The sequence below is a fragment of the Amblyraja radiata genome, chromosome 27 (genome assembly GCF_010909765.2).
Source record: "Amblyraja radiata isolate CabotCenter1 chromosome 27, sAmbRad1.1.pri, whole genome shotgun sequence".
Lineage (NCBI taxonomy): Eukaryota > Metazoa > Chordata > Chondrichthyes > Rajiformes > Rajidae > Amblyraja > Amblyraja radiata.
In genome coordinates this window covers 646,614-661,001 of record NC_045982.1, presented here as the reverse complement: position 1 = coordinate 661,001, position 14,388 = coordinate 646,614, and the positions used below count along the sequence as shown (strand labels likewise).

The following is a 14,388-nucleotide window of genomic DNA, read 5'->3' as shown; positions in this document are numbered from 1 at the left end:
ATCTGGCAAATTTGTCAGCTGATGATGAAATGTTTAACGATCTATGTCTAATGTAAAAAAAGCACAGAGTGCTGGAGTAACTCAGCGAGTCAGGCAGCATCTCTGGAGAACATGGACAGGTGACGTTTTGGGTAGAGACATTTCTTTAGACGTCACTATATATATGTGATAATTGTGAACAATTGCTGCCCATTTCTTCACTCTTGCAAAATTAATTCAGCCCATTGTGTTTTCAGAAATATTTAGTTTAGTTGACTTTAGAGATACAGCATGGAAACAAGCTATTCGGCTTGTTCACTGAGTCCACACCGACCATCTATTGTCCATATGCTAGGGGCAATTTACAGCAGCCAATTAACCTACAAACCTGCATGTCTGGAATGTGGGAGGAAACCCACACAGTCCTAGGGGGAACGTGCAATCTCCACACAGACAGCATCCGTCAGGATCAAAGCTGGGTCTCTGTCTCTGTAAGGCAGTAACTCTACTGCTGTGCTAGAGTCAGTTATTAAAGATGGGATAGCAGCACATTTGGAAAGTGGTGAAATCATTGGACAAAGTCAGCATGGATTTACGAAAGCTAAATCATGTCTGACGGATCTTATAGAATTTTTCGAGGATGTAACTAGTAGAGTGGATAGGGGAGAACCAGTGGATGTGTTATATCTGGACTTTCAGAAGACTTTCGACAAGGTCCCACATAAGAGATTAGTATACAAACTTAAAGCACACGGTATTGGGGGTTCAGTATTGATGTGGATAGAGAACTGGCTGGCAAACAGGAAGCAAAGTGTAGGAGTAAACGGGTCCTTTTCAGAATGGCAGGCAGTGACTAGTGGGGTACCGCAAGGCTCAGTGCTGGGACCCCAGCTATTTACAATATATATTAATGATTTGGACGAGGGAATTGAATGCAACATCTCCACGTTTGCGGATGACACTAAGCTGGGGGGCAGTGTTAGCTGTGAGGAGGATGCTAGGAGGCTGCAAGGTGACTTGGATAGGCTGGGTGAGTGGGCAAATGTATGGCAGAAGCAGTATAATGTGGATAAATGTGAGGTTATCCACTTTGGTGGCAAAAACAGGAAACCAGACTATTATCTAAATGGTGGCCGATTAGGAAAAGGGGAGATGCAACAAGACCTGGGTGTCATGGTACACCAGTCATTGAAAGTAGGCATGCAGGTGCAGCAGGCAGTGAAGAAAGCGAATGGTATGTTAGCATTCGTAGCAAAAGGATTTGAGTATAGGAGCAGGAAGGTTCTACTGCAGTTGTACAGGGTCTTGATGAGACCACACCTGGAGTATTGTGTACAGTTTTGGTCTGCAAATCTGAGGAAGGACATTATTGCCATAGAGGGAGTGCAGAGAAGGTTCACCAGACTGATTCCTGGGATGTCAAGACTTTCATATGAAGAAACACTGGCTCGCTAGAATTTAGGAGATTGAGGGGGGATCTTGTAGAAACTTACAAAATTCTTAAGGGGTTGGACAGGCTAGATGCAGGAAGATTGTTCCCGATGTTGGGGAAGTCCAGGACAAGGGGTCACAGCTTAAGGATAGAGGGGAAATCCTTTAAGACCGAGATGAGAAAAACATTTTTCACACAGAGAGTGGTGAATCTCTGGAACTCTCTGCCACAGAAGGTAGTTGAGGCCAGTTCATTGGCTATATCTAAGAGGGAGTTAGATGTGGTCCTTGTGGCTAAAGGGATCAGGGGGTATGGAGAGAAGGCAGGTACGGGATATTGAGTTGGATGATCAGTCATGATCATATTGAATGGCGGTGCAGGCTCGAAGGGCCGAATGGCCTACTCCTGCACCTATTTTCTATGTATCTATGTGCTGCCGATGATTCTTAGATTTATGACAGCACAATTGATTCTTTTAATCCAAGGATTTAAAAACTTAATTTATTAGTATTGTTATAACATAATGCACTGTTTAATGATCGAGGGGAACTATCTGGTCTCTCAATTGATTAGCAAGTATCAATATGTAATTTGGTGGCAAATGTGCTGCAGTGCTGGAGAAATGTGGGCGTAAGGCCAAAGGGATAATATCAGCAAACCATGATGACTTCTTTGTTCTCTCTTATTGCACAGGTTGTGAATGCCTGGTATTCTGTGAATGGAGAGAGGCTTGGCACTTACATTGGACACACAGGAGCGGTGTGGTGCGTCGATGTTGATTGTATCCTTAACAGCAGCGATGCCCTTGGTTATGGTTTGTCGTGGCTGTGACCAGCACGGTGCTTGGATAAATACAGCACAGATAATACTTCAGTGGCTATGGGATATTTTGGGATGGTCTGAATATTTGAAATCCGGTGAAATCCATGGTCGCAGAATGGTCACAGGTGACAATTTGGCCCATCATGTGATGCCGTTTATATATTTCATCAACAGTGTGAATACTGTTCAAACTTGGGGTGGAAGAGGGAACCAAAGTTATAAAACTGAAAATTAAATGCAGAGGGAGAGTAGGTACTACCACAGGTGAGAGAATTGTCCATTTTCTTTCAATTTCACCACATCAGTAGAGTACACCTTCCACCCTGTGTGTGTTTGCCCAGTAATAGCATGGAGTGTTGAATACTGTGCGACCTCTGAGTTTAGTTTAGTTTTGTTTAGAGATACAGCGCGGAAACAGGCCCTTCGGTCCACCGAGTCCGCACTGACCTGTGATCCCCGCACATTAACATTATCCTGCACACACACACTAGAGACAATTTTTACATTTACCAAGCCAATTTACCTACCTGCATACCTGTATGTCTTTGGAGTTGATGCAGGATCTACGGTTTGTGGAATCCATTGTACTGAGTACTGTCCTCTACACCAACATGACAGCATTGTTTGAATCTCATAAAGTGTCTTGGATTGCCGCGAATACTCTAATTTTTCTCAACTCACTTAATCTCTTGGGTTTTGAACAGTCATAGTACAGATAGAACCTTGAAACGTTATACATGAAGGTCGAGAACCATGGCAGAATGTAATATTTGGAGATGCAGGGCAATCTACTCAGAAGTGGATCGGACAATTTACAGTAACTGAAGGTCTAGTGGATTTGTACGTCTCTTTTAATGACAATCAAATAACATTGTTGAGGAAACCACAAATAAAATGCTCCTTGGACATATTTTGCTTATTCTGACACTGAGTGTAAGTGTGTGCGTTTGTCTGACTTTCATTTTCCTTCTAGATTATTCTTATTCTCCTTAATCTAATAATTAGGGGATTCAAAGCATGTGTTAGCTGGTTCTGCAGATAACTCGTGCAGAGTCTGGGACTGTGAAACAGGTGAGATGTTGTTAGTTTACTCTTGCTGTAAAGCAGTGGTGACATTGATGTTCAGCTGGTGACTTAAATAGCACCTCAAGCAGTCCCTGTATAATTGTTGTAAGCCTCCAGAGTTGTTTAGTATTAAAGTAATGTTCATAAACTCTTTTGGTCTGAGTACAAAACACAAATTGTGATGTGATAATATTCCTGGTCATTTGTTTCTTTGTCTCTGTGGGATTGTATTTGTAATGCTCTGTTGTTCCTGATTCACATTCGATTATTTTCATTATCAGGGAAGCAGATGGCGTTGTTTAAAACCAGCTCTGCGGTGCGAACGGGTGGATTTGACTTCAGTGGCAACATCGTCATGTTTACAACGGACAAGCAAATGGGCTACAGTTGTTTCGTCAGCTTCTTTGACATCCGAGATCATGCTCAAATCAGTAAGAATGATGCATTCCAACGGGAATGACAGAAATATCTTCCCTTCTGAGACTTCTTCAAAGATAGACACAAAATGCTGGAGTAACTCAGCGGGACAGGCAGCATCTCTGGAGAGAAGGAATGGGTGACGTTTTGGGTGGAGACGCTTCAGCATCTCTGGAAAACATAGAAAATGGGTGTAGGAGGAGGCCATTCGGCCCTACGAGCCAGCACCGCCATTCATTATGATCATGGCTGATCATCCACAATCAGTAACCCATGCCTGCCTTCTCCCCATATCCCTTGACTCCGCTGGTCCCAAGAGCTCTATCTAACTCGCTTTTAAATTCATCCAGTGAGTTGGCCTCCACTGCCTTCGTGGCAGAGAATTACACAAAATTCACAACTCTCTGGGTGAGAAAGTTTTTTTTCTCATCTCAATTTTAAATAGCCTCCCCTTTATTCTAAGACTGGCCCCTGGTTCTGGACTCTCCCAACATTGGGAACATTTTTCCTGCATCTAGCTTGTCCAGTACTTTTATAATTTTATATGTTTCTATAAGATCCCCTCTCATCCTAAATTCCAGTGAATACAAGCCCAGTCTTTCCAATCTTTCCTCATATGTCAGTTCCGCCATCCTGGGGATTAACCTCCTGAATTTACGCTGCACTCCTTCAACAGCAAGAATGTCCTTCCTCAAATTAGGAGACCAAAACTGCATACAATACTCCAGGTGTGGTCTCACCAGGGCCCTGTACAACTGCAGAAGGACCTCTTTACTCCTATACTCAATTTCAGACTGAGTCTGAAGAAGGGTCTCGACCCGAAACGTCACCCATTCCTTCTCTTCAGAGGTCCTGCCTGTCCCGCCGAGTTACTCCAGCATTTTGTGTCTATCTTCGGTTTAGACCAGCATCTGCCGTTCCTTCCTCCACATGTGCTTGCTTCAGGTATTAACAGAAGCTGGCTCTTTCAGATACCTGAAACCGATTTGATTTATCGTCTTGAGTAAAATAGTGATTAAGGCCAGAAGGACAACATTTAATAACAATAAATTAATTTTAATCTGTGTCAAAATAAATGGTGTTCATTATCATAGTGGATGTGGAGAGGATGTTTTCACTAGTGCGAGAGTCTAGGACCAGAGGCCATGGCCTCAGAATAAAGGAGGTACCTTAAGAAAGGAGATGAGAAGGAATTTCTTTAGTCAGAGGGTGGTGAATCTGTGGAACTCATTGCCATAGACGGCTGTGGAGGCCAAGTCAATGGATATTTTTAAGGCAGAGATGGATAGATTCTTGATTAGTACGGGTGTCAGGGGTTATGGGGAGAAGGCAGGAGAATGGGGTTGAGAGGGAAAGATAGATCAGCCATGATTGAAGGGTGGAGTAGACGTGAACTAAATAAGAATTTGAAAGATATTTGGGCAGATATGGATGGGAAGGGTTTAGATGTCTGTTGGGCAAACGCAGGCTAGAGGATTGTAAAACTAGAGGGCAGGAGAAAGGGGTTGAGAAGAAGAGATAGATCAGCCATGGTTGAATGGTGGAGTAGACTTGATGGGCCAAATGGCCTAATTCTGCCCCTTATGTGACTGAGCTTGTGTGAGCTTGCTCTGGGGATTGTGTGAACATTGATTACTCTGGCCGTGGCGTGTTCTGCTCAAACTGCTCTGCAGATGCAAAGCTCTGCCGTGATAACTTGATTCAGAACTTTTATTTTCTTGATACTGTTCTGTTGATCTTTAGCTAATAATGAACCGTACATGAAGGTGTCAGTGAATGACTCTAAAATAACAAGCGCAGTTTGGGGACCTCTTGGAGAATTTGTCATCGCAGGACTTGAGACTGGTGAATTGCTTCAGTTTAGTGCAAAGGTAAGAAACTGTGCTGTGATCACCAGCCTTGAGTGTCAGCATACGAATGCTGTTGCTTGCTCCCTGGTGCGGAAAGAACAAGATGGAACCGGGGTGGGAGTGGACCTCCAGGCCCCTCCAGCCTGCCCCCACCATTAAACACATCCCACCCGGCTGGTCTGTGGCGCAAGAGCGTTTCATTGTCATATGTACCAACACCCAACAATGACATTCTTACATGCAGCAGCACAACAGGTCTGTAAACACAGTACTCTGAAGATAGTATCATAAACACATTTAAATAGTTAAATAAATAAAATATATAGTGCAAAAATTAAACAAAGGCCAAGTCCCTACAAACTAAGAAACTAGAATCGTAGAGGTGTACAGCTCGGAGGCCCTTCGGACCACTAAGTCTGTGCTAGCCATCATGCCTATCTCTGCTAATCCCACCTGCCTGAATAGATTCCATATGTTTAGTGCTTGCGCACATGCCTCTTCAATGTAGTTCCTGTTAAACCTCCTCAGTCTCACTTTAGACCTGTGCCCTCGAGTTTAGACATCCCTACCCCTATCCTGGCAACTCCTTTGGTCCTGGGAAGAAAGACTGGAGCCCCCCCCCTGTCCAGGTAACCTCTGCACTCTGCAGCTTAATCACATCTCAGCTGTCGTGTGGCAATCAGAACATCACACAATACTCCATCTGTCGTGAACGTACACAGAATCCAGAAGATGGGAAACAAATATGATCAATAAGAAATCAAATGACTGGTTTTTCGCAGGCAAATAATAGTGAAAGGCCTGGATAGGGTGGATGTGGAGAGTCGAGGATCAGAGACCATGGACTCTGAATAAAAGGACATTCACTTAGGAAGGGGATGAGGAGGAATGAGGGTGGTAAATCTGTGGAATTCTTTGCCACAGAAGGCTGTGGAGGCCAAGTCAGTGGATATTTTTAAGGCAGAGATGGATAGATTCTTGATTAGTACGGGTGTCAGAAGTTATCGGGAGAAGGCAGGAGAATAGAGTTAAGAATGAAAGATAGATCATCCATGATTGAATGGCGGAGCAGACTTGATGGGCCGGATGGTGTAAACTGCTCCTATCGCTTATGACCTAATGAAATGTAAACATCTATTGCAAGCACTGGGCACTAATTGGATAATTATACTCGGCCAATGCCTCATGTTTATCATTGTAACTTCCACCCAATTGTATTCTGACTTTTCCTATCCTCTTGGACATGGTATTGTGGGCGAATGCACAGAAGCTTATTTTTACTGTATTATTCCATGAAAGTGGGGAGAATAGACAGCTTAATGTTATAATTGAATGGATGGCTCAAGCCCAGTTTTATTGGTGGTCTGGTAATATAAAATAAATGTCTTTCATTTTTTTATTGGTAAAGCAGTCGTTTTATAGGGTATTTGAGCCAATATATTTGCTTTCCAGTTAAACGGGGTCAGTAAATAATCTAGCACAAACTATTTGTATGACATTTAATTGATAACTTGGTAAAAGAAAGACGATCGAGGGGTTGTGCAAAAATACACACCTTCATTTGTAGAAATGTCAAACACAGGTTAAAAGTGATGTGATGTTGGTTGGCTGATCCATGAGAAAATGGCACTCATGATCATTTTAACAATAAATAGATTATACATTTCCAATTCTGTACAATCTTATAAAATTGTGTTGTGTGCAAAAAATGTGTAGATATTCTTACCTGGTGCATTAATCTGCAACAGTGTTGGAACTGAAGGTCTTGTCTGCAGTAACTGACCTGAGTGCTTTTAAAATATGATTAAGTTGCTCCTCATCTAGTAAAAGCATTGATTTAGTTTAGTTTGGAGATACAGCGCGGAAACAGGTCCTTCGGCCCACCGAGTCTGTATCAACCGCACTATTAACGTTATCCTACACTAGAGACAATCTTTACATTTATTAAAAAAAGCCAATTGATCTACAAACCTGTATGTCTTTGGAGTGTGGGAGGAAACTGAAGTTCTTGGAGAAAAACCACGCAGGTCACTTGGAGAATGTACAGACAGCACCCGTAGTCAGGATTGAACCCTGGCGCTGTAAGGCAGCAACACTACCGCTGCGCCGCTGTGCTATCTATACAATGTCATATATGAGTTTAATACTCGGCTAAGAGGGTTATTATTTCTGTTTCTTATTTATAAGATCGCAATGGGCCATTTTTAGATTTGCAGTCACCTTTCCTAAGTATGAAACTGTATTTTCATAACTTATTTTTGTTTGAAATGCATATATTGTAAAATGTAGTTAATATTTGGTCACCCTTTTCAATAGTAATTGGAGGGAAGTATGTGAAATAAGTGTTCCTCATTGTCTCATGTTCAGCAGCTGAGGTTTTTGACAGAGCTCGGCAATATTTTATAGTTTGACAGTATCACTGAATACCTAATTTCACAGGAATTAGTATTTTTTTACCAGAATTGATATTTCAATGTTAATGATTGGTGTATTATTTTTAAACTTGTGGCAGTCTGGGGAAGTAATCTCTAAAGCAAAGGAGCACACCAAACAAATTAATGACATCCAGACATCCTTGGACCTAACCATGTTTATCACTGCTTCAAAGGATAACACTGCAAAGGTAAGCAATTCAACATCACCCCTTGAACCTCTTGGTCTAATGTAGTTTCAAGCAGACATTTAGCACTTGATCCAGGTGATGTGTGTGGGCATATCCACAAGTCAGTGCGGGCACATTCAGTGAAGCTGCTTCACGCTGCCTGAGCCAAGCCAGCAGCATCATCAAGGACCATTTTCACCCCGGCCACTCCCTCTTCTACCCTCTACCACAGGGCAAGAGGTACAGAAGTGTGAAAACGCACACCTCCAAATTCAGAGACAGTTTCTTCCCAGCTGTTATCAGGCAACTGAACTGTCCTATCAACAAATTGAGAGCGATCCTGATCTCCCATCTACCCCATTGGAGACCCTCGGACTATCTTTAATCAAACTTTATAGGACTTTACCTTGCACTACGTCATGTATCTGTATACTGTGGGCTGCTTGACTGTAATCATGTATAGTCTTTCCACTGACTGGTTAGCAGATGGCAGAAAGCTTTTCACTGTACACGTGACAATAAACGAAACTAAACATACGAGATCGTTTTGTTCTGTAACGTAAAGTTGTGGAGTTTTGTTTCAAGAATGTGATAAACTGTCAGTGATGTTCCATCGAGTTAATGAAGGGCAGCCACCTTCACCTCTTGTTCCCAAGGCTTGTGACTGAGTAAACCTAAACTGATCTGTTCACTGTTACCCTGTTGATGGCTGGGATAGGTTGTCAAGGTGTTGTTTGGTCAGCTTCAATGAAGAGAATGTCCCGGCCCATGGTCATGCATTGGCAGCCGGTGCTGGGGACTGTGCAGCCACTGTAGCAGCGTGGATGTTATCAGGACGTGTGGCACTTGCTGTGTGCAACTCACACTGCCACTCATCACATTGGCATCACTCAGAGGGCAAAACCAAATCATTTGGTCCTTTGCACAAAGATGTGTTTAGTTTAGATATACAATGAATGAAAGGGCCCTTTACACCACCGAGTCCGTGTCGACCAGCGACTCCCACACACTAACACTATCCTACACATGCCAGGGACAGTTTATCATTTTACCAAAGCCAATTAGCCTACAATCCTGTACATCTTTGGAGTGTGGGAGGAAACCGCAGCACCCGGAGAAAACCCACTCAGCTCATGGGAAGAATATACAAAGTCCGTACAGACAACACCTGTAGTCAGGATAGAACCCGGGTGTGTGGCGCTGTGAGGCAGCAACTCTACCACTGTGCCACCCTGTGTGGTTGAAGTAAAAGTCACTGTCTCTGTGTTTCTCAGACTTGCACGTTTTCTGTTACAGTTGTTTGATTCAACAACTTTAGATCACCTGAAGACATTCCGGACTGAGCGACCTGTGAACTCGGCTGCCATCTCTCCTAACGCGGAACATGTAAGTCGCTCAGATTGCCTGCACGTATTTCCTGCGCACTGCTACAATCCTTCCTGAGTAGGGAATGAGTAGGTTAACCTATCATGAGTGTTTGTCGGTACTGGGCCTGTACTCGCTGGAGTTTAGAAGAATGAGAGGGGGACCTCATTGAAACGTACAGAGCAGTGAAAAGCCTGGATAGAGTGGATGTGGAGAGGATGTTTCCACTAGTGGGAGAGTCTAGGACTAGAGGTCACAGCCTCAGAATTAAAGGACCTACTTGTAGGAAGGAGATGAGGAGGAATTTCTTTAGTCTGAGGGTGGTGAATCTGTGGAATTCTTTGCCACAGAAGGCTGTGGAGGACGTCAGTGGATATATTTAAGGCAGAGATTGATAGATTCTTCATTAGTACGGGTGTCAGTGGTTATGGGGAGAGGCAGGAGAATGGGGTTAGGAGGGAGAGATAGATCAGCCATGAATGGGTGGAGTAGCATTGATGGATCGAATGGCCTAATCCTATCACATGATCTTCCTGTGCTACCTGGTTAATCTCCATGCGGGTGTTTTTGACAGGTTGTCCTGGGCGGTGGACAGGAGGCCATGGACGTAACCACCACCTCAACCAGAATCGGCAAATTTGAGGCTCGGTATGTATCGGGCAATGAGCTGTAATGTACCGATGATCATGGCATTAGTTGCTTGTTTCCCTTTATTTAAACGATGTGAATGTACCGGTGGCATCCTCCCACAGCAGTCATGGTCATGGTTTGATGGAATTCAGTGGCCCGTGTGTAACACGCCATTTGTATTGCTTATCGCAGCCCGTCCTTCACACAGGCAGCTGTGAATTATTGTCAGCTTCATGTACAGGGGAATGCAGTGGACTGGAACCTGTGCTGCTCCACTAACCTGTTCCCATCACATCGTAAATCATGCCAATCCTTTCGTGTCTCTCGTAAAACACATTCTTTTAATATCTACATAGCCGTAAATAATCTTGTGTAGGAAGGAACTGCAGATACTGGTTTAAACCGAAGATAGACACAAAAAGCTGGAGTAATTCAGTGGAACCGGCAGCATCTCAGGAGAGAAGGAACGGGTGACGTTTCGGGTCGAGACCTTTCTTCAGACCTTCTTCTGAAGAAGGGTCTCGTCCCGAAACGTCACGCATTCCTTCTCTCCAGAGATGCTGCCTATCCCGCTGAGTTACTCCAGCTTTTTGTGTCTATCTTCGTCATCAATAATCTTTATTGGTAAGGTTTTGAAACTGCCACTGGTTCAGCCCTATTGTTGGAAGAATTGAGACTGCAGCTCCTGTCAATTCCCGATGTTTCTCTGCAGGGTGGAGTGACTCTGCCTGTGGTGTGATGTCCAGCTGTCTCTCTGGTCACCACACACACACTATACAGGCATTGGCAGATGGAGCCAGTGATCACCACAGATGCAAGGCTGCACCCAGTCTAATAGCAATTTGATCAGTCTGCCTCGGTTGGGGAAAAAGGAAAAGCTAGCAGTGAAAGGCTCTCAACAGAAGGCCCTGCTTTTGATAGTCAGTTACAGAGATGGGGGTACATTCGTACACCAGCCTTGTTATATAGTAATGACTTTACATAGGCGCTGACTTGAACATCGTGGAGTCTTGGGGCCTCTCGCCGAAGGTCGCCAGCGTTGAATCTCCGCCCAGCTCGGCCTGTGGACTTCGGGAACCGCGGAATTCCAAGTCGCTGAGAGTGTTCTCCGTTCCGACGCCGGAGCTCCAATCATCCCGGCGAGAGGGCCTGAAGGCCTCGACCACGGGTGGACAAAGAGGGAGAGGACTGACCTTTATTGCCTTCACTCACAGTGGGAAACGTTGATTCTGCTCTGTGGGGGATGTTCATGATAAATTCTATCGCGTGTTGTATTCTATTTTATTCCTATGGCTGTATGGTAATTCAAATCAATTTGGTGCATGTGATAATAAATGTCTCTTGAACTCTTCATGGAGACTAATGCTCACTACCATTATTTCTCATTAAATAACACTTTGTTTCTTTCTTTAGATTTTTCCACCTGTCTTTTGAAGAGGAGTTTGGTCGAGTGAAGGGTCACTTTGGCCCCATCAACAGCTTGATTTACCATCCTGATGGGAAGAGGTATGTAGGCAGAATAACGAAACAATCATACAACGTCAAACTGTACCACAACAAAATCTTTCCATTCCGCTGTTCAGAGCCTCTTAATGTTCATCAAGCAGACTTGGTTTTAGGTATGCTTGTGTTTGGGCTTGTGTTTCTGGCTTGCTGCGTGTTTTTCACCCAGAGAGTTGTGAATCTGGAATTCTCTGCCACAGTGGAGTGGCAGTGGAGGCCAATCCACTGGATGTTTTCAAGAGAGAGTTAGATTTAGGGCTAACAGAATCAAGGGATATGGGGAGAAAGCAGGAATGGGGTACTGATTCTGGATGATCAGCCACGATCATATTGAATGGCGGTGCTGGCTCGATGGGCCGAATGGCCTACTCCTGTGCCTATTTTCCTACGTTTCTATGGCTGAGGATATCTAGCAAACTGCAGGCTGTTTGAACCTGGCTGCCCAGCGCCCTGGACTGGTTCACACCTCCGTACTGAGCGGAGTTTGTGAACCTATGGCAGATCTGACTGGTACAAGTTCAGTGGACTGACCTCCCAGCAATAGTGCTGGGAAACTGCAGGGCAAATGCTCCAAACTGTGCCAAATGCCACATAATGTAGGACAATTAACCTTGGGAGGGTCTAGGATTGTCACCTGGTCGTCCCTGTACAAAACATGGTGTGCATGGCAGAGAGGGGGAACAGACTGTGTGTCCAGTGGGGGCATGCTGTGGGTTTGCCCAAACTACCCCAGCTCCCCAAATGAATTCTGGAAAGCTGTGGTAAAGTGCAGGCAGGGACTTTGGCAGCATGTGTCACCGTGCCCCGTGTCCCCATCCACATGCAGGGGTGGGCAGCATGTGTCCCCTTGTCCCGTGTCCCCATCCACATGCAGGGGTGGGCAGCATATGTCCCCTTGCCCCGTGTCCCCATCCACATGCAGGGGTGGGCAGCATATATCCCCTTGCCCCGTGTCCCCATCCACATGCAGGGGTGGGCAGCATATGTCCCCTTGCCCCGTGTCCCCATCCACATGCAGGGGTGGGCAGCATGTGTCACCGTGCCCCGTGTCCCCATCCACATGCAGGGGTGGGCAGCATATGTCCCCTTGTCCCGTGTCCCCATCCACATGCAGGGGTGGGCAGCATATGTCCCCTTGCCCCGTGTCCCCATCCACATGCAGGGGTGGGCAGCATATGTCCCCTTGTCCCGTGTCCCCATCCACATGCAGGGGTGGGCAGCATATGTCCCCTTGCCCCGTGTCCCCATCCACATGCAGGGGTGGGCAGCATATATCCCCTTGCCCCGTGTCTAGCAATGTTACAAAATTTTGAGATTTTAAGAATCAAGTCTTTAATTTATCCCATCAGATAAAGCATAAAAAGAAGTTTAATTTGACACCTAATTCACTTTCATATCTTCAGTATTAAATAAGTTATGGCCATTTTCATACTCGGAAATTGGCATCTTGTTCCCTATTGCTTTTTCATTGACTTAACACAAAAGCTGTGATCGAGAACATTTAAAAGCCGATAACTTTCTTAAAATTTAAGAGAACTGTAAGAAATTATCAGTTATTATAGATTGAAGCATTCTGAAACAAATATGAAACAATCTTATTTAGATGACTTGAAATTAAAGCATATAATTAGTTAGTTACCTAATTGTAGCTAATTACAAAATTCAATTACTAGATCTATACATCTATCCATTTCTTAAGAATAGATTAACATTTTTAAATAGCCTAAGTGTCCAAATAACATTCACACAAGAATTCAGAATATAACATAATTTTGAAATCTCATTGTCATGGGTTTATAGGCCAAATGGAAGGAATTTAATGTTTAATACCTGTAAATTAATGGCCATTTAAATCAGCTTGCGAGTGGGATTTTCTGGAACGGGACCATTTAGAACGTTGAGGTTGCGGTGAATTTATACCCCCATATCTGCAGCAAATACACTGCCGGTTCTTTGGGGGGGAAAATCACCATTTCGCAACTTAAAATGTGAATTAAATACATCTTAAAAAACACTTTTATACATAAAACTTTCTTTTACCTGGTCCTCCATAAAATCCGTCCCAGTTGTCGGCGTTGACGGCTTCAGAAGCTGATTTTAAAATCATTTCAGCGATTAACTTGTCGGGTGAATTTTTTTTAAAAACCACACAGAACGGCGGTAGGAACGATTCTTTAGCAACATCTTGCACTCCAACAAATATAACCCAGGACCAAGTCCGAAAAACCCCCTGTTTTAACCCCCCCCTCAAACCCGCCAGTGGCAGAATTACAGCGCCGCTGAAGGTAAGTATTGTAACATACCTAATATGTCCCCATCCACATGCACGGGTGGTTTGCAATGATTTCAAGCCTAGGTTAATGTGACTTTTTATTTTCGTCCTCTTTGATCTGTGTATTCACCCTTCCATACCTCTAGTCACCCTCTCCCCTGACTCTCAGTCTGAAGAAGGGTCTCGATCCGAAACGTCACCCATTCCTTCTCTCCAGAGATGCTGCCTGTCCCGCTGAGTTACTCCAGCATTCTATGTGTGTGTGTCTTTAATGAAATTCTCTCCTGTTTACAGTTACAGCAGCGGCGGTGAAGATGGTTACGTGAGAATACACCACTTTGATCCTCAGTACTTTGAGTTTGAGATGGAATTCTGAAGTGTGAAGCGGAAGCATTGAATCCAAATTGTAACAGAGTCTTTATTTCATCAAATAAATATCAGCAGCAACAGT

General features: G+C 44.1%; 1 protein-coding gene across 1 annotated transcript in view; it reads left to right on the top strand.

Annotated features, from left to right (window-relative positions):
• The window catches only part of eif3i (eukaryotic translation initiation factor 3 subunit I), a 15,475-nt gene extending 1,087 nt beyond the window's left edge, over positions 1-14,388 (top strand). The window contains exons 3-11 of the mRNA XM_033044824.1: positions 2,105-2,192; positions 3,239-3,304; positions 3,580-3,729; positions 5,459-5,586; positions 8,078-8,188; positions 9,464-9,553; positions 10,107-10,180; positions 11,576-11,668; positions 14,232-14,388. Of these exons, the coding sequence (XP_032900715.1) occupies positions 2,105-2,192; positions 3,239-3,304; positions 3,580-3,729; positions 5,459-5,586; positions 8,078-8,188; positions 9,464-9,553; positions 10,107-10,180; positions 11,576-11,668; positions 14,232-14,313 (882 nt within the window). The 3' untranslated portion in view covers positions 14,314-14,388. The remainder of the gene's footprint in view (positions 1-2,104; positions 2,193-3,238; positions 3,305-3,579; positions 3,730-5,458; positions 5,587-8,077; positions 8,189-9,463; positions 9,554-10,106; positions 10,181-11,575; positions 11,669-14,231) is intronic.